The sequence below is a fragment of the Bufo bufo genome, chromosome 2 (genome assembly GCF_905171765.1).
Source record: "Bufo bufo chromosome 2, aBufBuf1.1, whole genome shotgun sequence".
Classification (NCBI taxonomy): Eukaryota; Metazoa; Chordata; class Amphibia; order Anura; family Bufonidae; genus Bufo; species Bufo bufo.
Window position 1 is genome coordinate 331,428,476 of NC_053390.1, and position 26,822 is coordinate 331,455,297.

Here is a 26,822-nt window from a genome sequence, read left to right on the forward strand (position 1 = left end):
CTGCTTGATAAAGGGCTTTACAGCATGATTGAGACGGCTGACATTCAGCTAAATAAAATCACATTTAACACTAAAATTAGAGCTTTGTTCTTAGTCAGAAAGTTCATGCAGAAAAACGTTATATATGTTTTGATATGGTTTTTGATGCTGAAGCAGTAGTGCAGCTTTGTCCCGCACCACAACCACAATGTGTTAATATACAGTAACAGAGCTCCATTATTCTCCATAAGTTAAGCAGTACATAGCCCATAATACATCTCCATATTTCTTTTATTAGAGTAAATTCATGTTCTTATACTGTAGATATTATCACTGGCCCTTTTCACTGCTTGATAATTGCCCTGTGTAAATAGTGCTGCTGATCACCTGATGAACAGGCAAACCAGTGGCGTAGCTACAGGGGAAGCAGCTGCTTTGGGGCCCGAGTGGAGAAGGGGTCCAGGAGCAGTGTCTTTTCTGCTACAGTTCAGGCCAGGTCGGGCCCCCAGTGTGACTGTATCTGAAGGGGGCCTGAAATGTACTAGAAAAGGTGTGTGTATATATATATATATATATATATATATATTGTGACACAGTGAGAGGTTTGATCTTGGAAGACAGGTATTTTCCTTCCAGCATGTGCTGCTGGGCTGATTTACAGCCAGGTGAGGTCAAATACCGGACCGGATTTTAAATGCCGGTCCGGGTTATGGCAGCACCTGGCTGTCCTTAAATAGGCAGCTGGGCTCAGAAGCCATGTCTCTGTGTTGAGATCTGGGAGCCTTGTGTCTGGATGAAGGCTTGCTACCTGTTTGGCATGAAAACAGGGTGGTGCTGCTATCAGCAAGGATTCTTTGAAGCAGAATTGCTGCATGGTGTGAATTACCACCAACACCGCAAGGTGACTTTTTGTTTAATTATGACTGCTTGTTTTGTCACTTGCCTAAAGCGTGAATAAAACACTGAACTGTTTGATCCAAAGAACTTGTTGTTGCCTCTATACAGCGTCCGCTAATCCTGTCTACCAGAGCGAGTCCCCACAATTGGTGGAGGATGTGGGTAAGCGCAGTGAGGCTGGCGTGAACGCCGATATTTTTGGCTTAGACATTTTTCAGGCACGGTTGTTTGTCGTACATTAAACCAGCTGTATTACAACCAGATACTAACTTTCCCTTTAAGTGCAAGGATGTGGTGTGTTATACAACAGTTCGTTACTACTAATGCCCATTATGGACTGAATTACACCTATTAATCCTGCACCTACCAAATTAACTAAGACTTAACTTTTAATAATGCTGCTATTAATACTTAATACTTTAATAAATATCAAAATCATTAAAACTTCCAGCATTCGCTGGCCTTTGAGTCTCAATCAGAGTGCCCTGTCAGTATGTCACCTGACCGGGTCTATCTGCTACTATGTAGATACACACTGGTGCCTAACTGGCTGCGCGCTGCCAGTATAATATGCGGGCACTGTGTGATTGCTTGACACTATCATAAGAGGCTGCAGCGAACTGCTGTGTTAAAATTAGAGCGTGAAGCTCTAATTTTAACACAGCAGTTCGCTGCAGCCTCTTATGATAGTGTCAAGCAATCACACAGTGCCCGCATATTATACTGGCAGCGCGCAGCCAGTTAGGCACCAGTGTGTATCTACATAGTAGCAGATAGACCCGGTCAGGTGACATACTGACAGGGCACTCTGATTGAGACTCAAAGGCCAGCGAATGCTGGAAGTTTTAATGATTTTGATATTTATTAAAGTATTAAGTATTAATAGCAGCATTATTAAAAGTTAAGTCTTAGTTAATTTGGTAGGTGCAGGATTAATAGGTGTAATTTAGTCCATAATGGGCATTAGTATTACAACCAGTGCCCCACGACAAAATGGAGGCTGTTGCGAAGGCCCTCATGGAGGCTAATCTGCAGCAGCGAGAGACAAACCTGCAGCAACGAGAGTATAATAAGCAGCAGCAGGAGACTAACCAGTTGCTGCTACAACACGGGATGGCTTTTCAGACAGCAGAAACAACCTCGAGTGTCCACGATGCCCGGAAAGCATTCCGTGCCGCGATTCCTAAGATGACCCCCGCAGTCGGCATCGAAACCTACTTGGCGATGTACGAGAAAGTGTCCATCAGGGAAAAGCTACCCCGTGACCAGTGGGCTGAGGTCGTTGCTCCATTCCTGGCATCCGATTCCCAGCGGGTGTATTTCGACTTGCTGGATGATCAAGCAGCCGACTACCAAAAAGTAAAGGGTGAGATTTTAGCAAGACTAGGGGTGAATGTGTTGGTCTGGGCCCAGCGGGTACATCAGTGGGGGTTTAAGCTGGCTGAGCCTGCGAGGACCCAGTATTATGACTTACTCCACCTCTTACAAAATTGGCTACAGCCTGATGTGCTGAATCCCCCGGCTATGCTGGATAGACTATAAGCCGATATGTTATGGAATGCTTTGCCATACCCGCTCCAGCACTGGATCGGTCAGGTGTCTCCTGGCAATGCCCCTGAGATGGTGGACCTGGTGGAACGCTATGAAGCTACCAGGAATCTAAAGGAGGGTTCTGTCGGGAGGGGGGTCGGCAAACCCCGGAAATCTCCACCCCAAGCCCGGAGATTTGAGCCGATAAAACCCGCCCGGGATTTACCCACGGTACCTGGCTCCGATAGTCTGCTGGTGGTGTCAGGAGCCTGGCCATGTAAGGGCTGACTGTTCCCATCGGGAATGAAAGATGGTAGTCACAGCAGCATATCCAGTGTGTCTTTTATTGGAAGCCTTGAGTGCACACACAAACAAAGTATGACGTTTCGCCTACGCAGTCGCACTGGATATGCTGCTGTGACTACCATCTTTCATTGCTGTTCCTGGACTGCTGTGGATCTGCGGTCCCATCGCGGCTGTTGCATTCCGGTTTTGGTCTAAAGGTCCAGTTGTGCTGCTCTTCCATTTTTTGTTTGTGCTGTTCCCATCGGGTTGAGCCCATGGACACTAACTATGGCTACCATCAGTTGCTATATGCCAGGAGGCTGTGTGCAACAGGTACCCCAGAGTCTATAGATCATTTGTGCCAGGTGGAGTAGGAGACACTCTGGCGGAGGCTCTGCTGGACTGAGGGAGTCTGGTGACCCTAGTAAGGGCTACCCTGGTGCGTTCCACTGAGTATACTGGCCGGAAAGTCGGGGTGATGTGCATCCATGGAAACTTAAAAGACTACCCCACTGCGCTGGTGTCTCTAACCATGGTGGCCGGTAGATGGACCCACGAGGTGGCTGTCGCCACAAATCTACATTATGAACTCATAATAGGGAGAGACTTCCCGGCACTGTGGCCTGCTATGAGTGTGACTAATACCCATGAGACAGGGGTAACCCTAGCAGAGTGGCCCGGCTCAGGGGGGGAGACCAGAACCCTGGGAACCTGAGACTGAAGGGCCAGCAGTAGGGGTGACTGCCACTTCGGTGGAAGAGGGGGAGACAACCCCGCTAAGTGTGATGGTGGGAGACTTGCCGCTGAGTCCTGAATTGGCAGACCTCAATGTCTCTGGGGATAATTTTGGTACCGCCCAACGTCAGGACCCAACCCTATCCCGCGCCTGGGAAAATGTGTTAATAGTAGATGGTAAACCACAACAACCTGGGGCAGAGTCAGTGTATCACTTCGTTTGTGGTTCATCAGGATATGTTGTATCGGGTAAACCAACTACAGGGTCAGCCTATTGAACAGTTGCTGGTCCCCAAGGCTTATCGCAAACTTGTGTTAGATATAGCCCACCATCATGTTCTCGGGGGTCACCTGGGGCTTCAGAAAACTCAGGATCGTATTCTACAGCGGTTTTACTGGCCCAGCATATTCAAACAAGTGGAAGAGTTTTGTAAGTCTTGCCCGACCTGCCAGATAACTAGCCCCCAGCCACATTTCCGTAGTCCCCTAGTACCTCTCCCGATTATCGAAGTACCGTTTGACAGAATAGCTATGGACCTCATAGGCCCAGTACCGAAGTCCGCCAGAGGGCATCAACACATCTTAGTCATTCTAGACTACGCCACTCGGTACCCGGAGGCGGTGCCACTGCGACATACCTCGGCCAAACTCATAGCTAAGGAGTTAATGGAGATGTTTTCCTGAGTAGGACTACCTAAAGAGGTTCTGACCAACCAAGGGACCCATTTTATGTCCAAGTTTATGACGAAACTCTGTAAGTTGCTGCACATAAAACAACTATGGACGTCCGTTTACCATCCCCAAACAGTGTATATGTGTGTATGTGTTTATCTGTGTGTGTGTGTATATATGTATATATATATATATATATATATATATATATATATATATAAAAATATATAAATAATAAAAGTCTGCAGCACTCCTTGAAAGATGAAAAAAATTTGCTATTTATTCACACATGTCATATAGCAACGTTTCGGTTCTCTCTCAGAACCTTTTTCAAGCCAAGTGGCTTGAAAAAGGTTCTGAGAGAGAACCGAAACGTTGCTATATGACATGTGTGAATAAATAGCACATTTTTTTCATCTTTCAAGGAGTGCTGCTTACTTTTATTATTTGTTCATCATCCTGAATCAAGGGATTACCGCTGGCACCCATCTTTCAACCAAATAAAGGAGTGCTGCCCGGCTTTTTATGGATATATATATATATATATATATATTAGCAGAAGGACCCGGCTTTGCATGGGTATATTTCATCTATTTCATTTAATGTTTGTGTGTTGTTAAAAGATATTGACAGTATCCCCCATAACAATGACCTCTACAGCACCCCGACCCACTGTCTGCTGAGCTGTGTATCTAATCCTATCCTGTGCCATACTGTCTGCTGAGCTGTTTATCTAATCCTATCCTGTGCGATACTGTCTGCTGAGCTGTGTATCTAATCCTATCCTTTGTGATACTGTCTGCTGAGCTGTGTATCTAATCCTATCCTTTGTGATACTGTCTGCTGAGCTGTACTGTATATCTAATATCCTATACTGTGTGATATTGCCAGCTGTGCTGTGTATCTAATCCTGTCATGTGTGATACTGTCTGCTGAGCTGTGTATCTAATCCTATCCTATGATACTGTCTGCTGAGCTGTGTATCTAATATCCTATACTGTGTGATAATGCCTGCTAAGCTGTGTATCTAATCCTGTCGTGTGTGATACTGTCAGCTGAGCTGTGTATCTAATCCTATCCTATGATACTGTCTGCTGAGCTGTGTATCTAATCCTTATAAGAATGCTGACATCCAGTATGGCAGTCCAGTATAGTTACAGTCTATTTTTGGCTGTGTTGTTATGAAAACCTGGTAAATTAAATGTGAACTTATATTGGCTGATACACGTCATATGACTGAATATTTAAGGACCTGCGAACTGCTAAAACCTGTGATCAGTTGTTATGGAAACCTGGAGTAGGACCTGCAAGCTTCTATTGGCTGATAAGGGACATGTGACCGTGTGTATGGCAGTTGGCATATGAAGAGAAACACTTGCAGGCTTGTATTGGCTAATGCAGGTAATTTTTTGTGCAATATCTCAGAAACGCTAAGTCCTAGAGAATTGAGACCCAGTCTAAAACCTTCCCGGACACCTGATGTACCTGTGTGCCAAATTTGGTGAAGATCGGTCCAGTCGTTTGGTCGCGCGTAAAGAACAGAAAGACGTCCAGACAGACGTCCAGACAGAAACTCATATTTGTGGTCAGGACCTAAACGAGTGGAAGATGCCCAACCACCACCCCCCTACCTAATTGGCCTGAGGTGTGCCTTGGCCTCACTAGGTCGGTATGCCTGAAAAAGGGGGCATACCCTGAATGTGATGGTTGAATGACTGAATGAAGAATGGGAATGGGTGGGCAGGGGACGTCCGAATGCCGACGTGCTGCCTGGGAGAGCCAGACTGCTTAAGACAGGTACCGGCCCCTCCCACAAATCCAGGCTGCCTGGGAGAGCCAGACTGCTTAAGACAGGTACCGGCCCCTCCCACAAATCCAGGCTAGCCTGCGGCCAGCCTTAACACTTGTGGTCAGGACCTAAACGAGTGGAAGATGCCCAACCACCACCCCCCTACCTAATTGGCCTGAGGTGTGCCTTGGCCTCACTAGGTCGGTATGCCTGAAAAAGGGGGCAAAACCCACCAGTGAGGGAAGGATAGGCCTGAGGTGCTAGGTGCTACTCTGCCAATGTACTGAATGCTTGGACCAGCTCCGCTTGTGGCTCCGGGATATACCGTACAAAGCACCCCGAGCGCCAGCGCCCCAAGTGTTTAATGATATGCACAGGGACTCCATGCTTGGACGCTGCGGATGCCGCACCGATGCGGAAAGAATGCCCCGAGAATTGAGCCGGATTCAATCCTACACTGGTCAACAGGATGCGAATATGTTTGATGAACTGGCTGGACGTCAGTGGACCAACAGGGAATGGAAGTAATGGGTCGGTGGGGCTGTGAAGACTAAGGGCCAGCAAGAGGTTGTCCAAGACTGTCACTGGACACCATGCGTTTGTGGTCTGGAAGAACTTAACTACATGGCCGGGACCTACCTGCCTTGTTTTGTTGTGAGGCAACTGCAATGAGTTACTGCCATCCTGACTAAATCTCCCTTGCGGAGAGCCACCGGCCCCTTGTCTGGCCTGTGTCACTTCACCTGGTCTTAAAAACCCGTAAAACGCCAAGTACATCGCCGCCTTGATCACCAGGCTGGGAAGGACTCTGAATGGTGAGAATGTGAGAACTTCCGACAGGCTAAGAAACGTGTCCCCCTTAATAGGTCGACGGACCGACTTGACCGTGACCTGGCTCTTTTGAATGCCTCTGAGGATGGCCTTGATCGGGTGAGCTGAAAATATAGAGGGTCTGTCTGGCTCTTGAAGTGCCAAAAAATGCTGCACCCCAGCCAAATATAGCCTAATGGTGTTGTAGGATAAAGCCAATACCGAATGACAATAAGGCACGAAAGCCACCATATACTTGACCTGACCTGTGTCACCTCTAGGATATGCCAACTTAAAGTTCGAAAAAACCACCCACGCTCGGCGGTACGACCGCAACGTACTGGCCGACAAAGACTTGGTAATGAGTGAACTGGCGACCACCATCAGAGAGTCTAATCAAAGACCAGCAGCCGCCAGTCCGGTACCGGGGTGCCCACTGAGTCTGCTTCTGGGTTCTGTAAGAAAAAGCGAGAAAAATCAAAACGAGATAAAGCATCAGCTGCAACGTTGCTGACCCCGTCCAAAAACCGGGCATGAAAATGAAACCCCTGTTCCAGAGCTATCCAGGTCAATCTACGCATGAAAGACATGATAAGTAACGATTTAGATCTGCCCTTGTTAATGATCTCTGCGGTCGCCATGTTGTCAGTGTGGAAAACCACCGTGTGACCCGACCACCTATGCCCCCAGACTATAGCAGCTGCTACGATAGGATAGATCTCGAACAATGCCGACATCTGAGAAAACCCCGGCAACTGTAGCACGTGTGTGGGCCATGAGCCGGCGAACCAATGTGAGCCAATATGGCCGCGAAACCTACCGAGGCAGCTGCGTCTGAAAATACGTGTGGAGAATCAGAAGTGGCCCTCGGAATAAACATGGAAATGCCGTTCCACCCACTGAGAAATCTGTCTTACATGAACAGATCTTCTCGGGCGTTAGCATTAAGATGCACTGATGCGTCCAAATCACTGGTCTGTTGTAATAAGACTAGCAATCTTGAAATGAATGATCTACCCTGAGGAATGATCCTCATGGCAAAGTATAACATGCCCAACAGAGACTGCAATTCTCTCTTGGTGCAAACCTGAGACATGAGCAAGGAACGGACACCTGATTTGATTCTGTCGCGTTTGTCTTGTGGCAGACTGGCTGACATGGCACGTGAATCCAGAGAGATCCCCAAGAACGTGACAACCTGCGCAGGCCCTTCTGTTTTGTGTTCGGCCACTGGAATGTTTAACTCCTTGAAGACCTGCAAGAGAACCTGCAAGTCAACAGGTGCCTGTGAGGGTTCTTCGATCAACAGAAATCATCCAGGTAGTGAATGACACTCTGGCAACCCTGTTCCAACAAAATCCATTCAGTGCCTGCGCTAACCTGTCAAACAGACTGGGGCTGCTCTAGGAACCAAACGTCAACTTGGTGGTGAAATAGTACGAATCCTCTCCATTTGATGCCATGCCACTGCAGAGATATGGGCTAATGGGCAGCAGTTTGAACGCATCAGAGACATCTGCTTTGGACAGTCAAGCCCCCATGCCTGTCTTGAAGAATGACCTGGATAGCCTGGTCTACGGAAGTATACTTCAAGGAAAATTCCTCGGACGGAATCAACGAGTTGAGACTAGGAACGTGGGAAGAATGTGGAGCAGACAAATCATAAATCAAACGAAATTTATTGGAATATTTTCCCTGCACCACCCCCACCGGGCTCACCCTCCAAGTGCAGAAAGGAGGGGACTGGAAAGGACCAATGATGAAACCCTTGTCCAGCTCAACTGCCAAGAGTGAATCCACCAGACCAGCATGTTTAGAAGCCGACTGCAAGTTGGGACATTCATGAGTCTGCTGGGGCAAGGTGATGAGCCCAGTGTGAAATCCCCGTGAAAACCCTTCCACCAGGAATGTACGGAACGGCTGAACCGGATGAAGCCGCAGCAGCTGGTCTAGTGCCTCCACATTCACCCGGCTCAGTCACGCCGGCTTCAATGTGCAGACCGTGACCGGATGTGCCCTAAAACATGTGGCACAGACATGCAGGAGCCTGCACTGGCTGAAGTTGCAGATGGCGTAGACCACTGCAAACAACACAACAAACACCACAAAACAACAACAACAAAAAAAAAACGAAGAAAGAAAAAGAGAAGAGAAAAAAAAAAAAAAACAACCTGTTAACCCTACGACCTGCTGCCCGTAAGCTGACAAACAAGATGACGGAATCTAAGCCCCTCCCCTTCCTTCCCCCCCCCCCGCCAGCGTGAAACGATTGAACGAAAAGCCTTCGAGGCTGACAGGGAGTATGATAGTCGTTTCCACCGACGTATGAAGCGAGCCCGAGTTTGTGTGAATCTGTGACGTGGTAGATTAATTAAAAACGAATACTGCGGGCTAAAGAACCTACAGACGTGGTAGGTGATGTATGTAAGTATAGGATTTGTGGAAAACAGATCGTATGACGTATGAGACTAGTCTACGAGATGAAACGGGGTGTGTATGTCGTGCGAGCGTGTAGCTGTATTGGCGGATGTACCTATGCTAGAGGTGTATGGATGAAGCTTGGTGGATAAAGGTTTTTTTTTTTTTTTTTTTTTTTTTTTTTTAAAATTTTTTTTTTTTTTTTTTTTTACTTTATTTAACAATCCACTTGTACCCTTTTTTTTTTTTTTGTCAAACTGCCTGATGTGCGAGCTATGTGTCTAAGGTATGTATGTAGTGTATGATGAGTGTCAAACATGTGCACAAGCAGCAACCTTGTAAGTAATCAACTCAGTAATGGCACGAGGACCCAGCTGACGGAATCTAAGCCCCTCCCCTTCCCCCCCCCCTCCCCCAGCAGCGTGAAACGATTGAACGAAAAGCCTTCGAGGCTGACAGGGAGTATGATAGTCGTTTCCACTGACGTATGAAGCGAGCCCGAGTTTGTGTGAATCTGTGACGTGGCAGATTAATTAAAAACGAATACTGCGGGCTAAAGAACCTACAGACGTGGTAGGTGATGTATGTAAGTATAGGATTTGTGGAAAACAGACCGTATGACGTATGACACTAGTCTACGAGATGAAACGGGGTGTGTATGTCGTGCGAGCGTGTAGCTGTATTGGCGGATGTACCTATGCTAGAGGTGTATGGATGAAGCTTGGTGGATAAAGGTTTTTTTTTTTTTTTTTATTTTTATTTGAACAACCCACTTTTTTTTTTTTTTTTTTACTTTATTTAACAATCCACTTGTACCCTTTTTTTTTTTTTTCGTCAAACTGCCTGATGTGCGAACTATGTGTCTAAGGTATGTATGTAGTGTATGATGAGTGTCAAACATGTGCACAAGCAGCAACCTTGTAAGTAATCAACTCAGTAATGGCACCAGGACCCAGCTGCCAGAGTTTAACCTGCTGAGCCCAGATGACTCGCAGCCCCTGTATGAACTTAGATACAGGTTATGCTGAGACAGGCAATGAGCTCCAACTATGTGACAATGCTGCCCATTGGTGCCAAAACTTGAATTGCATGTGCCTGAACGCAGTGAGGAGAAGCGATCCTCCGGCACACTTCCCCCTCTCTACACACCCTCCTACCCTCCTCCACGTTGCCACGCTCCCCAAACAAAGCAGTTATCATGGAAAACGACCTGAACAGCTTGCAGACTGAAGTGAAAGGTACACCCGGCTTCTCTGAGATCCGACTCGTGCAGGACGCTTGCTGATGACGTCACACCCGGAAGTAGCAGACGTCCGAATGCCGACGTGCTGCCTGGGAGAGCCAGACTGCTTAAGACAGGTACCGGCCCCTCCCACAAATCCAGGCTGCCTGGGAGAGCCAGACTGCTTAAGACAGGTACCGGCCCCTCCCACAAATCCAGGCTAGCCTGCGGCCAGCCTTAACACATATATATATATATATATATATATATATATTAGCAGAAGGACCTTCGCACCGAGCATTTCTCTCCTTTGAATTTCTCATCCAGACCAACGGTGAATGCTTCGTCACCAGGTGAAAATGTCATCCCAGCAGGTAGTAGCGTAAATACTCCAAGGCCCTCTTGATGGCTAGGCACTCCTTCTCTACTACACTATAGTTCTTTTCTGCTGGGGTAAGCTTTCTGCTCAAATAAGTGACCAGATGTTCTTCTCCGTTCACTTTTTGAGACAGAATTTGTCCTTAAAGTTGGGGTTGGATAGGACGGGCTGTTCACAAAGGGCCAATTTCAGGGCCTGAAATGCTTCTTCTGCCTAAGGATTCCACTGAATCCTGACTGACTTCCTCTCTTTCAGCAGATCGGTCAGGGGTGCAGCCCTTTTGGTGAAATTCGGTATAAACTGCCTATAATACCCAATTATGCTGAGAAACATTTTGACTTGCTTCGTTGTGAGAGGGCTAATTTTGAATGGCCTCGACTTTGTTTATTTGAGGTTTGATGATCCCACGGCCAATCACATACCCCAAATAATGAGCCTCCTCTAACCCTATGGTACACTTTGGAGGATTTGCAGTCAAACCCGCATCTCGGAGTGAGTCCACGACTGCCTGCACATGGGACACATGAGACTGCCAGTCGCCACTATGAATAATGATATCATCCAAGTAGGCGGAGGTTTTAAGACTATGTCCATCAGCCTCTGGAATGTGGCGGGGGCCCCATGCAATCCAAAAGGCAAAACGACATAGTGATAAAGTCCCTCTGGTGTGACAAAGGCGGTCTTTTCCTTTGCTGACTCTGTCAGAGGTACCTGCCAATAACCCTTGGTTAAATCCAGCGTCGTGAAGTACTCTGCCTGCCCCAGTCTTTCAATCAGCTCGTCTACACGGGGCATTGGATAAAGGTCGAACTTCGACACTTCATTAAATTTTCGGAAATCGTTACGAAATCATAACGATCTGTCCAGCTTTGGAATCAACACAATGGGACTGGCCCAAGCGCTCTTGGTTTCGTCAATGACTCCTAGGCTAAGCATTTTCTGTACCTCTTTTGTAATAACTTGTCTCCAGGCCTCTGGCACATGGTACGATTTTACTCGTACCCTTACTCGCTGCTCGGTGACAATGTAATGCTGGACTACCGATGTACGACCGGGCTTTTCTGAAAAGACATTGGTATTCTGCTGCACTAACTTCCTGATCTCCTGTTTTTGTTGTTTTGACAGTGTTTCTGCTATTTTTACTCTAACCTCTATCAGGACTGACGTTGGAGGGTCTAAACTAATCCTAACCAGCGCCTCAGTGGCCCACAGGGATTCTCGGTCTTTCCACGCCTTTAGCAAGTTTACATGGTATATTTGTTCTGGTTTTCTCTGCCTGGGTTGATATATTTTATAATTAACTTCTCCCACTTTTTCACGAACTTCATAGGGCCCTTGCCACTTGACCAGAAACGTACTCTCCTCAGTGGGCACGAGCACGAGAACTCTATCTCCTGGGGAAAAGGTCCTGACTGTGGCTTTTCTATTATACCCCCGGCTCTGTGCTGCCCGAGCCTATCCTAGATGTTCTCTCACAATGAGGATCACTGATGCAATCCGGTCCTGCATATCTGCAATGTGTTCTATTACACTCTCATGGGGAGTAGGCTCCTGCTCCCATGTCTCTTTGGCAATGTCCAGCAGGCCTCTGGGATGTCTGCCATATAACAGTTCAAACGGGGAAAACCCCATTAAGGACTGGGGTACCTCTCGGATGGCGAACATCAAATATGGCAGCAACATATCCCAGTGCTTCCCATCTTGGGATACTACCCTATTTAACATAATATTTAGTTTTTTTCTAAAACCTTTCCAGAATCCCATCTGTTTGGCGGGGATAAACTGATGTGCGGAACTGATTGATTCGAAGGGGTTGGAATGGAAAGCAAAGCTCCATTCTCCCAAGCTATAGCTCTGCCGTGTTTGCTGCCACCTGCTGGTGAACCAGGCACATTACATGTGCATGTAACAGTTGCAAACAAAATAGGAATGCACAGTGCATAGGACCTGAACAAAATACACTGCTCAAAAAAATAAAGGGAACACAAAAATAACACATCCTAGATCTGAATTAATTAAATATTATTCTGAAATACTTTGTTCTTTACATAGTTGAATGTGCTGACAACAAAATCACACAAAAATAAAAAAATGGAAATCAAATTTTTCAATCCATGGAGGTCTGGATTTGGAGTCACACTCAAAATTAAAGTGGAAAAACACACTACAGGCTGATCCAACTTTGATGTAATGTCCTTAAAACAAGTCAAAATGAGGCTCAGTAGTGTGTGTGGCCTCCACGTGCCTGTATGACCTACCTACAACGCTTGTGCATGCTCCTGATGAGGTGGCGGACGGTCTCCTGAGGGATCTCCTCCCAGACCTGGACTAAAGCATCTGCCAACTCCTGGACAGTCTGTGGTGCAACGTGACGTTGGTGGATAGAGCGAGACATGATGTCCCAGATGTGCTCAATTGGATTCAGGTCTGGGGAACGGGCAGGCCAGTCCATAGCATCAATGCCTTCGTCTTGCAGGAACTGCTGACACACTCCAGCCACATAAGGTCTAGCATTGTTTTGCATTAGGAGGAACCCAGGGCCAACCGCACCAGCATATGGTCTCACAAGGGGTCTGAGGATCTCATCTCGGTACCTAATGGCAGTCAGGCTACCTATGGCGAGCACATGGAGGGCTGTGCGACCCTCCAAAGAAATGCCACCCCACACCATTACTGACCCAATGCCAAACCGGTCATGCTGGAGGATGTTGCAGGCAGCAGAACGTTCTCCGCGGCGTCTCCAGACTCTGTCACGTCTGTCACATGTGCTCAGTGTGAACCTGCTTTCATCTGTGAAGAGCACAGGGCGCCAGTGGCGAATTTGACAATCTTGGTGTTCTCTGGCAAATGCCAAACGTCCTGCACGGTGTTGGGCTGTAAGCACAACCCCCACCTGTGGACGTCGGGCCCTCATATCACCCTCATGGAGTCTGTTTCTGACCGTTTGAGCAGACACATGCACATTTGTGGCCTGCTGGAGGTCATTTTGCAGGGCTCTGGCAGTGCTCCTCCTGTTCCTCCTTGCACAAAGGCGCAGGTAGCGGTCCTGCTGCTGGGTTGTTGCCCTCCTACGGCCTCCTCCACGTCTCCTGATGTACTGGCCTGTCTCCTGGTAGCGCCTCCATGCTCTGGACACTACGCTGACAGACACAGCAAACCTTCTTGCCACAGCTCGCATTGATGTGCCATCCTGGATAAGCTGCACTACCTGAGCCACTTGTGTGGGTTGTAGACTCCGTCTCATGCTACCACTAGAGTGAAAGCACCGCCAGCATTCAAAAGTGACCAAAACATCAGCCAGGAAGCATAGGAACTGAGAAGTGGTCTGTGATCACCACCTGCAGAACCACTCCTTTAATGGGGGTGTCTTGCTAATTGCCTAGAATTTCCACCTGTTGTCTATCCCATTTGCACAACAGCATGTGAAATTGATTGTCATTCAGTGTTGCTTCCTAAGTGGACAGTTTGATTTCACAAAAGTGCGATTGACTTGGAGTTACATTGTGTTGTTTAAGTGTTCCCTTTATTTTTTTGAGCAGTGTACATAAGATGACGTTTTTTTAGCCCATTAGAGATAATAGCAGGGTGCAGAAGTTGCAATGCCACTCTGGGGCGTTACACTCCTATGACCAGTTTTGAAGAAAGGCAGGGACACAACAAAGTCTCTTGAACACTGTTTATTGCTTGTTCTAGCCTACTTACAGTTCAGTTACAGCCGGATCGCAGCGGGGTCAGGTAATCAGTCCACAGTCCAGTGTTTTCTTCACATGTGACTTGCAGTCTGTGATCTGCAGCCTCTCACTCCACAGACACCCCCTGCTTCCTGCTGCTCCCTTTTAAAACACAATTGTGGACATGAGCCACGTATAAACCCCGGAGTGGATCGTGAGGAGTAGGCACCCACCCAGCTCTTTGCTTACTCCCAGTAAAAGCCAGGCCCGGATTAGCTGTTACCAGCTATACTAGGTAACAACAGTGTCCACTATCTAACTTAGTGGACACCCTAGCTTCTGGTTTCCACTCCACCAAGGCTGGGTACCTTTGTGGCACGTTTCAGGTGCACCACAGCAAACCACAATATGTATCTCCTTAATAGGTTTCCTGCACCATTCTCGGAGATACATGCCTTCCTTTATATATGAGGCCTGTCACTGCCTCACAATATATATATATATATATATATATATATGTTTATCCCTGTGTTTATCTGTGTGTTAGTGTGTGTGTTTGTGTATCTATGTCAACATCTGCTTATTCTGTATATAGGAGATATCTGATATGGGTAGTAGTGTGTGTGTGTATATGTATATATATATATATATATATATATATATTTATTAAAGAATTAGAGCACTACTACTATCCAGATATTTAGAAGACAGAAAAAAAACTAAAATGTTTTACTATTGATGTCCTGTCCTCCGAATAGGTCATCAATATCAGAGGGGAAGGGGAGAGGGGGGGGGGGGGAGTCGTAGAAAATTTGCTCTGGGGCCCAGTTATTTCTAGCTACACACCTGAGGCAAACACTCATTCATCAGGTGATTACATCTTTTACGCAACTCCAAAAATCATTGCTTGCTAGCAACAGATCACCCTGTAAAAACAGCAATCGAAGTAGCGATCATTCATCCCCATACAGATGAGATGACTGCTGGATATAAGTGCCAAATAATTGTTTTGTCATTCGGCCCTTGCAAAAGGGCCTTCATTCCAGTACCTACTGTATTAACACCTTAGACAAACAAACTGTGCAAAGGATCAAAGCACAACGTCACTATCATTGATCACCTGATTTCCGAACAAAATGTTTGCCACATGCAGTCTTAGTGCTAGAATTCCTGGTGCCTGTTCCTTAGGGAGATGAACTTACAATGTTTAGCTTGGTTGCATAGTGATAGTGCAGTCAGCAGTAACAAACTGCTAATATTTCTCATAAAATGAGAGGTAGACAAAAGAACAAAGTGTCACAGGACAGGTAGTGTGCAATTAATCTGCCGTACACGAGATGTCTCTGGCTAGTAGTCTTCAAACACTTCCTTAGAAGGCAGAGATTACATATAAAACATTTAATGAAATAAGTGAAAAGAATGTTTTATATATGGAATGATTAATACAATAATACCCAGAGGAAGCATTTGCCATCTGTGGTGTAAATAAGAACATTGGGGGTCATCTACAAACAGATATATGCCACTTTTCGGCATATATCTGTCACAGATTGCAGCGGTTCTTTGCGCCGCAATCTGCTACTTTTCCTGCTCATGCCAGATGTAAGAAGGGGCGCGCTGTGGGCGGGGACGGACTGGAAGGCTTGTCTCATTTATCATTTTCTACACATGTTTTAGGTGTAGAAAATGGTCTAAATCTCCGCCAGCAATGGAGCTGGCGGAGATTTAGACAGGCGATGGATACCATGCACCGCCAGCTAAAGGGGTACTAAGATCGGGGGCCGAAAACACGGGTCTCAATAAATGACCCAAATTATGTTTACCTATACATTAATCATTAAGCTACTGGGGAAAATTGACTCCTAGAGAGATTTTAGGGAGGGCCAAATTTTCTTCTTTTTTTTTTTAAACATTTCCCCACCCATATTTCAAAACTAGAGTGAGTGGCATAAAAATGCTAAAAGTTGTTAAATCTTTGCGCAGTCAAGTGCAAAAGGTTGCAAAGTCCCTATTTTGCGACTTTTTGAAGCCAGAATTCTGGAGTGAAGACATGATAAATCAGGGCCATAGTTTGCAAGACATTATTCTGAAGTTGTTTAAAAACTCTTTCTAATAACTTCATTTATATTGTTCTTCATTTAGGGAAAGTGATAAAAGTAACAAACTGCCATTCCTTAAAGGATTCCAGTCTGGTCAGTATAGGACTTCATCACCCAGAGTCAATATCACTATATCGCTGTCATGATGACAGGCTGAACATCACAGATACAGGCTTTAAGGAGCTTTTTCAGCACTGCAAAGATTCTCTCAAGGTAAGCAATTGTATAGTCCGTTGTTTTTTTTTGCTATTAGTGCATTATACTTTCTTCTGCTGTTTAACCTTAAAGGTTTTGGCTCTTCAACTCCCCGGGGCAGCCAAACAGAGTGAGAGACTCTCTTCCTACTCCTCCACCCCTCTCACTGAGCACAGATATGCTTTATTGCATCTGTGCCTATATAGTGTGAAATGTCATCTAGTTTCCTTGGATGTAAGATAGACCAGTAAAATCTTCTGATTTTTTTTAAAGGCAAGGAATGTTAGGAACTGTAGTTCAATGGTGACATCAGTGAAGTCGATGGTGGCGCACTTTTCATCCTACTTTGTTTTTAATAGAAATCAGTATAACTGGTAGTTTAGGTATAACTGCATAAAAGGAACTTTCCGAATCACATACCGTGAACCGATGTTGTCCACATCTTTAGAAATAAGCTTTAAAGTGGTATTCTGATTACTAGTGTTGGGCGGGAATATTCGAATCGCAAATTTTAATCGCGAATATCGCCACCGAGAATTGGCGAAGATTTAGACTATAGTGCTATATATTCGTATTCACGAATATTCTAGATTTTTTTTTCATCAGTAACCTCCCTTTTTGCTTGTGGGCCAATGAGAAGGCTGCAATGTCTTTGTCTGAGCTTAGCAACACCCCTAGCAACCAATAGGAAAGTTGCCTACCCCTTACTATATAAGAACCTCCCCAGCAGCCACTTTCTGTAGTTTTATGGAGTTCTAAGAGAGACAGCAGTGTCATTGCTGTGCTCTGTGCATTACTGTGTCATTACATTTGATAGTTAGTTAGTTAGTTAGTTAGTTAGTTAGCTTATATATATAATACAGATAGTTAGTGGGAGATAGTCAGTGTAGGTTAGATAGTGATGTAGTGTAGCTGATAGATTTCAGTGCAGGGTGTTAGGTAGTGTGATAGGTTCTGCTGTCCATAGGTGTAGAAAATGGTCTAAATCTACACCTGAAATGGAGCTGCTGGCGGAGATTTAGACAGGCAATGGATACCATGCACCGCCAGCTAAAGGGGTATTAAGACTGGGGCCGAAAACGTGGGTCTTAATAAATGACCCCCATTATGACATACAGTCAGGTCCATAAATATTAGGACATCAACACGATTTTGGCTCTATACACCACCACAATGGATTTGAAATAAAACGAACAAGATGTGCTTTAACTGCAGACTGTCAGCTTTAATTTGAGGGTATTTACATCCAAATCAGGCGAACGGTGTAGGAATTAGTTTGCATATGTGCCTCCCACTTATAATAATCATAAATCAAACTTTCACTTTTTAATACTTGGTTGCAAATACTTTGCAGTTAATTACAGCCTGAAGTCTGGAACGCATAGACATCACGAGACGCTGGGTTCCATCCCTGGTGATGCTCTGCCAGGCATCTACTGCAACTGTCTTCAGTTCCTGCTTGTTCTTGGGGCATTTTCCCTTCAGTTTTGTCTTCAGCAAGTGAAATGCATGCTCAATCGGATTCAGGTCAGGTGATTGACTTGGCCATTGCAGAACATTCCACTTCTTTCCCTTAAAAAACTCTTTGGTTGCTTTTGCAGTATGCTTTGGGTCATTGTCCATCTGCACTGTGAAGTGCCGTCCAATGAGTTCTGAAGCATTTGGCTGAATATGAGCAGATAATATTGCCCGAAACACTTCAGAATTCATCCTGCTGCTTTTTGTCAGCAGTCACATCATCAATAAATACAAGAGAACCAGTTCCATTGGCAGCCATACATGCCCATGCCATGACACTACCACCACCATGCTTCACTGATGAGGTGGTATGCTTAGGATCATGAGCAGTTCCTTTCCTTCTCCATACTCTTCTCTTCCCATCACTCTGGTACAAGTTGATCTTGGTCTCATCTGTCCATGGGATGTTGTTCCAGAACTGTGAAGGCTTTTTTAGATGTCGTTTGGCAAACTCTAATCTGGCCTTCTTGTTTTTGAGGCTCACCAATGGTTTACATCTTGTGGTGAACCCTCTGTATTCACTCTGGTGAAGTCTTCTCTTGATTGTTGACTTTGACACACATACACCTACCTCCTGGAGAGTGTTCTTGATCTGGCCAACTGTTGTGAAGGGTGTTTTCTTCACCAGGGAAGGAATTCTTCGGTCATCCACCACAGTTGTTTTCTGTTGTCTTCCGGGTCTTTTGGTGTTGCTGAGCTCTTCGGTGCGTTCCTTATTTTTAAGAATGTTCCAAACAGTTGTTTTGGCCTCGCCTAATGTTTTTGCTATGTCTATGATGGGTTTGTTTTATTTTTTCAGCCTAATGATGGCTTGCTTCACTGATAGTGACAGCTCTTTGGATCTCATCTTGAGAGTTGACAGCAACAGATTCCAAATGCAAATAGCACACTTGAAATGAACTCTGGACCTTTTATCTGCTCATTGTAATTGGGATAATGAGGGAATAACACACACCTGGCCAAAGAACAGCTGAGAAGCAAATTGTCCCATTACTTTTGGTCTCTTAACAAGTGGGAGGCACATATGCAAACTGTTGTAATTCCTACACCGTTCACCTGATTTGGATGTAACTACCCTCAAATTAAAGCTGACAGTCTGCATCTTGTTAGTTTCATTTCAAATCCATTGTGGTGGTGTATAGAGCCAAAAATGTGAGAATTGTGTTGATGTCCCAATATTTATGGACCTGACTGTACATGCTACAGACATAGTGCTGTGATGTCACAAGTTCACAACCATACTTAGTGCACCAATCAGTAATTTGTAGTCAGACCTGCTAAAATGTGAAGTTGCACGTACTGCTCCAAAATATGCGCATCATTAATTGCCGATTTGCGCAATTGCGAATATATTGGACCACTCTATCTGCATATAAAGCTATTGTAATGTTCTGCCGTGATAACCATTTTACCAAGTCTCAGGAAACTTCTAGCAGCTTGAAAAAAGTAGCAACAGTGACCCATGCCTGTATTACGCGCGCAATACGTGCTTATTACATTGCCGATTTTCGCAATCGAGAAAATATTCGTGAAATATCGTGAATTCGAATATTGCCCCTGCCGCTCATCACTACTGATTACAACAGGCTATCCTCTGTCCACTGGATAGGAGATAACTGTTAGATCGTGGGGACCCCTACTGATCACACTTGTATAGGAACAAGCTGTCCTATTGAACACTGATGTTGTGATGACGAGCAGGTAAACAATCAAGATGAGGCAGCACTGGCAGCACAATCAAGGTGCTGGGTGTCAGACCCCCATCAATCTGGTATTGATGACCTATCCTGAGGATAGGTCATCAATAAAAATAACTTGGACAAACCCTTTAATTATAAAAGTCGCTTTGCAATACACCATGCCCCCTTCAGTAACAGTCCACTCTGAACACCCTCACTACATGGTTGTCGCCCTGTCTTCAAGATTTCAGAAGCTTTATCCTCTGCTAGGATCTTAGTGGTAGGGGTCTCTTAGGGGATGTTGGTGCCTAGGCAATAAACATGGCATTCTGAGCCATTAATTTTGTGCAATGAAGTGTATTACACATTGTCTATGGAGTTCTGAGAACAGCCAAAAAAGTGTCTTGGGAGTTGTAGTTTTACCATAGCTGGAGTGCCGGAGGTTAGCCATCACAGGTCTATGACAGAAAATTCCAATAAGCTTTTAAGCTTGTGGGTATAATGTGAAAAAAATGTGGTAACGCTCAAGGAGTATGAGTACTTTTTTAAGGCACTGTAATGGAAGTCTACTTCGTCACCAGTAATAGTAGAAGTTATGGGTATATCATTGATACAATTATTGATTGTAGATAATCATTGTCTCTTGGAAACAGATCCCTGTTTAGACAGAAACAATGATTTTTGGAGCCGGCACAACAACAGGATCACCCAGTGAAAAAGCTTGTTTGCTCATTCATTATGTAAAGATGCCAACTTTTCAAAGGCCAATTATTGGGAATGAGCGTTTTTGCTAGCATTCATCCCTGATAACTGGCCAGATGGTAAAAATACCTTAACTGTATTCTTTATAGATACCTTATCTATCTTGTTCAAAAAGTCTATGTTCTTAAAATGTTGTGCAGTTGAACAGGGCACCTCAGTTCACCTAAAAGGGGTTTTGGCACTTGTGCTTGTTTTCTCCTATTGTCATTACTGCGCAGTTAGGATGTTAAGTGCAGAACAGACAGTCACCAGTGTGCAGAACTAGACTGTCAGGGAATGTTTCAGACGCAACTCCTTGATTGTGGCCTCACCCATGACATATCCAGTGAAGTCTGAAGAGCTTTCACGTGTTTGTTTACAAAAGGAAACCACATCCTGGAACCATACCTGGCAGGCCAGAGTGTGAGGTTATGTAGCTAGCGCCCAGGAGCAGAAGACGTCACCGTGGATGAGAGTTCTCTTTAGCAACTGCCCTGAGCTCTTGTTACCTGCAGCTGCCTTTTCTAGAATTGCTTTGCCCTTAGTTTGTCTGTTACAGAGCCTCGCCTTGTGTTACCTTAGAAAAACGGAAAAGGCCTTTTCCAGCTCATTAATATCACATGGATACTGACATGAATGAGGTCCTGGTATCCATGCTCATTTTCTATAACACCAAGGCTGAGACATGACAGCAGTAATATTCACTAAATGCATTTATATTAGTGTATCTCCCAGTATGGAAGGTTATTATTCCATAATGATGTACAAATCCAGGAACTGCGAAGCGACCAAACTTATCATAAATGCATACAAAATAAATGAGATGTCCAAGATTTTAATATTCATGGCCTGTCCTCAGGATAAGCCATCAATATCAGATTGGTGGGGGTCCAATACCCCACCCCCCCCACTGGTCAGCTGTGACCTTTCTAGGTCCAGAACCAGAAGTTGGAGCCGGAACTACACAGCTCCATCTGTTGTGCCCACTTCAATGGGATTGCTGCAGTTAGGCTACTTTCACACTAGCGTTCGGGTGTCCGCTCGTGTGCACCGTTTGAAGGGGCTCACGAGCGGCCCCGAACGCATCCGTCTGGCCCCAATGCATTCTCAGTGGAGGCGGATCCGCTCAGAATGCATCCGCCTGCCAGCGCTCAGCCTCCGCTCCGCTCAGTGAGCGGACACCTGAACGCTGCTTGCAGCATTCGGGTGTCCGCCTGGCCGTGCGGAGGCGAGCGGATCCGTCCACACTTAAATGTAAGTCAATGGGGACGGATCCGCTTGAAGATGACACTATATGGCTCAATCTTCAAGCGGATCCGTTCCCCATTGACTTTCAATGTAAAGTCTGAACGGATCCGCTCAGACAACTTTCACACTTAGAAAATTTTCTAAGTTTTAATGCAGACGCATCCGTTCTGAACGGATGCGAACGTCTGCATTATCGGAGCGGATCCGTCTGATGAAACATCAGACGGATCCGCTCCGAACGCTAGTGTGAAAGTAGCCTTACCAGCTTCGCCCGCTGCTGTCTAGCGCGGGATCTACAGATGATCAGTGGGGGTGTAGTGTTTTGGATTCCTGTCGACCAAAATCCTTGACAACCTCTTTAAAACTCCAAAACTCCAAGAAAAACTGCTACACTTTGATACACCTAATTCCTAGTGTTCTTTCAATCCCTTAGTCAAGCAACCCCTCCCCCAGCCCTGCAATAGCATAACATGATATTCGTTTTGACTGAAGTGTTTCTTTAAAAAGCTTTAGACAGGATCAGGAAAATATTTATGTAATTGCATTAAGGCCATATTTTGTATAGACAGTTGTCTATGCAATAAACAGTCCAATCAAGACTCTGTCTCGCTTGCCAATCGATGGTAGGGTTATGTTTGCTTAACCACGGTAAACCTAACACCAGAGGAGCGGGCAGAGCCTCCAGCACAAAACACAAAATGGATTCTTGATGAAAATAATCCACTTTTAAATGTCCTGCACCATTTGTAACAAACATTTCTGTGTGAGTGGAGCGAAATCAATTGCAAATACCAAAATATTTTTGCCTAATGCACTTGTAGTCAAACCATGCACACGGACGAACTGACCATCAACTAGGTTAACCCCTGCCCCACTGTCAATAAACACTTCAATTCTCACAGTTTTGGAATCTAGCGCCACCTCGGCAGACAGGAAAAATCGGGTACTACCGGCAAATGACAAAAGTAAATTCTCTGATTCCCCACCCACACCACCAAGAGTGAGATGAGGATTAAACTTTTTTTTTTTCTTTTTCACCTTGACGCTGAACATAAGGACATACGTTAACAAAATGTCCCCTTTTTCCACAGAAAAAGCAGAGTCTCTTCTTAAGCCTAAAGTCCAGGGCTAGCTCCCCCCAGCTCAAGTGTCTCTCTACCCAAAGTATCGGAGGAGGCCGCCACCTTATATGATAGTACGTCCTGAGACTACAAGAAAATTTAGACTAGAACCTTCAGAATCACAGGTGCATATCCATGAAGCAAACATTATTATAAAAAACAAAATGGCTGCACACCATTATACATACAAACAATAGAGCTAAGAAATGGGGATCATTCTAAATAAAAGTGGTACAATACCTACTATAAATGAGTCAATGGAAGCTCTTAGCGCACATATTTGATCAAACGTGTGTCAGGCCCATCTACCAGGCGTCAAGGTGGCTTCTGAAAAAGGGTCCCTAACACTAGTATACTGCTTCTCTTTGGACGTATCTAAGCCTACAATATTCAGGGCAGTGTAGGGACCAGCTACATACGTACTCTGCTTAGAAGTCCTGGATCTGTGAGAAGGTCGTGCGGAGGTCAGCTACCTCCAAAGACAGCCCCTGCATTTGTCCAACCAGTGCAGAAATAGTATCCATCGCTGCACTGACACAAACAAAATGGCGGTTTTTCGGCGGTTGATAATATCACAATGTGGGGGGAGGAGAGAAACTCCTCAGAATGACAACAAAAGGAAAATAACCAGGAACTAGGCCTCAAGGCTAGGGAAAGGGAAATGGTAACCACCTACTGTAGGAAACCCTAAACCTAGCCCTGACTCCTGTCAGTATGAATAACCCTGAAGATCCCGAGAGAAATCTCGGGCTCGGTGATGTGAGACAATCAAGATGGCGACGGGCTCTTTGCGATCAAATGGATGAGGTGAGTATGATTTTATTTTTTTATTTATTTATTGTAGACCTTAATCTGAGGGGTACAATGATGAGGAGCGTCATTTTACCAGCCGAATCAAATTTTCAAGAACTTCGATCATCTCTAGTATGTACATGTTAAGAATGAAGAACAAATTCATACAGATGATAATCTTCCCACCACTTATGGGGAGAAGGGGCTCTTAATCTTTTCTTCACAGGCAGACACAAACAAGTAGATAAGTACATATCACTAGCAATGCACCTGTATAAGCTGCACGGCTGAAGCTCGTGGCTATTAGACTCATGATACCAAGTCAGGGCAGTCAGTAGGCAGGGTCTTCTGGTTCTCCACTGATGAACTCTATCTTGAACTGTTATACATTTTGCATTATTCTGATGGAACTGTCCCTCAATTTGCCAGGATAGGGATTGCATGTATCTAAGGATTAACATGAGTTAACTATTGTGTATTAATCTGCCATTGGAAATTTGTGCTGATACTCACAGGTTGTAATTTTGTGCACAGGGATTTGCGGCTACAGTAAGATTTTTTTTTGTGCTAATATATTATTTATTTGAAAAAAAAGGGATTTCAGCTCACCCACCGTTCTCCTTTGCCGTGCTGGATCCAGGACCAGGAATCAATCAGAATAGTAGAAAAAATGAAGCAACAGGCTCAGGATAAAATCCAATTTCTTTATTTCTTCATTATAAAATCCATAGGCTGACCAGACAGGCAAGGTGTATGAGTTTCGACAGTACGTCTTAATCATGACCACCATGGTGGGTTTACACCACACAATGTTACAGCTGTCCTTCCTGACCGTTGGCTGCTCGTTCAGTGAAGGAGTCTTAATCATGGTGCTCATGATTAAGATGTACAGTTGAAATGCGTAGACCTTGCCTGTCTGGTCGGCTTATGGATTTTATAATGAAAAAATAAAGAAATTGGATTTCATCCTGAGTCTGCTGCTGGATTTTTTCTAATGTTCTGATGTATTATTCTTTTATTTTATGCACTTATATAGCGCTGACATATTCCACAGCACTTTACAGACATTAGCATCACGCTGTCCCCAATGGGGCTCACAATCTAGGTCCCTATCAGTATGTCTTTGGAGTGTGGGAGGAAACCGGAGTACCTGGAGGAAACCCACACAGACAGGGGGAAAACATACAAACTCCATGCAGATGTTGTCCTTGGGAAGACTTGAACCCAGCACTGCAAGGCACCAGTACTAACGGTATGAGCCACCATGCTGCCCATAGTATGTGTGACATACTTGAAGAGCCAAGGGTTCATACCTCAAATTCATACCGTTCTTTATGCCACTCAATATTAAAACCTCTCATAATATTTTTAACTGCAAGGCCAAAATACTGTATACTGGGAGTTCTAGAGTTAGACCTTGATTCTCTGAACTCCAAAATAGCACATTGTCTCTATCACCTATCAAAACTTTTACCATAACTTGATGAACCTTTATTACCACAAATTGAGGACTGACCTAATTATAAACTGGGACAGCAAACAGGCCACAGAAACACCAGCATTGAGTCACAGTGGACATTGCTGTAACTCCTGTGGACCAGTGTTTCCATTATCATAAACTGTTAGGCACCTTTCACACGGGCGAGTATTCCTGCGCGGGTGCAATGTGTGAGGTGAACGCATTGCACCCGCACTGAATACCGACCCATTCATTTCTATGGGGCTGTGCACACGAGCGGTGATTTTCACGCATCACTTGTGCGTTGCGTGAAAATCACAGCATGCTCTATATTCTGCGTTTTTCACGCAACGCAGGCCCCATAGAAACGAATGAGTTTGCGTGAAAATCGCAAGCATCCGCAAGCAAGTGCGGATGCGGTGGGATTTTCACGCATGGTTGCTAGGTGACGATCGGGCTGGGGACCCGATCTGTATTATTTTCCCTTATAACACGGTTATAAGGGAAAATAATAGCATTCTGAATACAGAATCCAAAGTAAAATAGTGATGGAGGGGTTAAAAATTTAAAAAAATTAACTCACCGAGTCCACTTGATCGCGTAGTTGCGGATCTCTGTCTTCTTCTGTAATGTTGAGCTGCCGGCTAAGGACCTGTGGTGATGTCACATCACATGATCCAATCACATGGTTCCTCACCATGGTGATGAACCATGTGATTGGACCATGTGATGAGCACAGTGACGTCATCAAAGGTCCTATTCCTAGGCAAAGCAAAGAAGAAGACAGAAGAGAAGCCGGGCTGCGCGATCAAGTGGATTAAGGTGAGTTAAATTTTTTTTAAAATTTTTTCTTAACCCCTCCAGCCTTATTGTACTATGCATTCAGAATGCTATTATTTTCCCTTATAACCATGTTATAAGGGAAAATAATACAATCTACAGAACACCTAACCCAAACCCGAACTTCTGTGAAGAAGTTCGGGTTTGGGTACCAAACATGCCGATTTTTCTCACGCGCGTGCAAAACGCATTACAATGTTTTGCACTCGCGCGATAAAATCACGCTTTTTCCCGCAACGCACCTGCATCTTATCCAGGCAAAAAACATGACGCCCGTGTGAAAGAGGCCTTAAGCAATAAGCACCGTTGTTATAGTTACTGAATATCAGCTTTTATGCACTGATAAAAAAACGTTCTGGTCTTGAAATTACTGTATATAGCATCATATTTGCAGCTTTTATCATGTCTGTACCCAGTACTTATTCTTCTAATTAATTCTGAATACAAACACATTTACAAAGCAAATACATAAAAGCACAAATGGTAAATTTTAGTAGTGTTTGATGATTTTTTTGTCCTTTACACATAATTGCCAACATTAGGTCACTCATTCGTTTTAGAAAAGGTGGTTTTACTTAATAAAAATGCACACAATGTTCCAAAAAACTATTAAATTAAAAGAATCAGATGTTCATGAAAAAGTTCTGCTAAGGCCTCATGCACACGACCGTTCCGTTTTTTGCGGTCCGCAAACCGCAGATCCGCAAAACAAGGATGGCGTCCGTGTGCGTTCCGCAATTTGC

General features: G+C 44.9%; 1 protein-coding gene across 1 annotated transcript in view; it reads left to right on the forward strand.

Annotated features, from left to right (window-relative positions):
- Positions 1-24,676, forward strand: part of LOC120990860 — a 73,275-nt gene extending 48,599 nt beyond the window's left edge. The window contains exons 8-9 of the mRNA XM_040419744.1: positions 16,530-16,699; positions 24,512-24,676. Coding sequence (XP_040275678.1) covers positions 16,530-16,699; positions 24,512-24,676 — 335 coding nt within the window. The remainder of the gene's footprint in view (positions 1-16,529; positions 16,700-24,511) is intronic.
- The last annotated feature ends 2,146 nt before the right edge of the window (positions 24,677-26,822 follow it).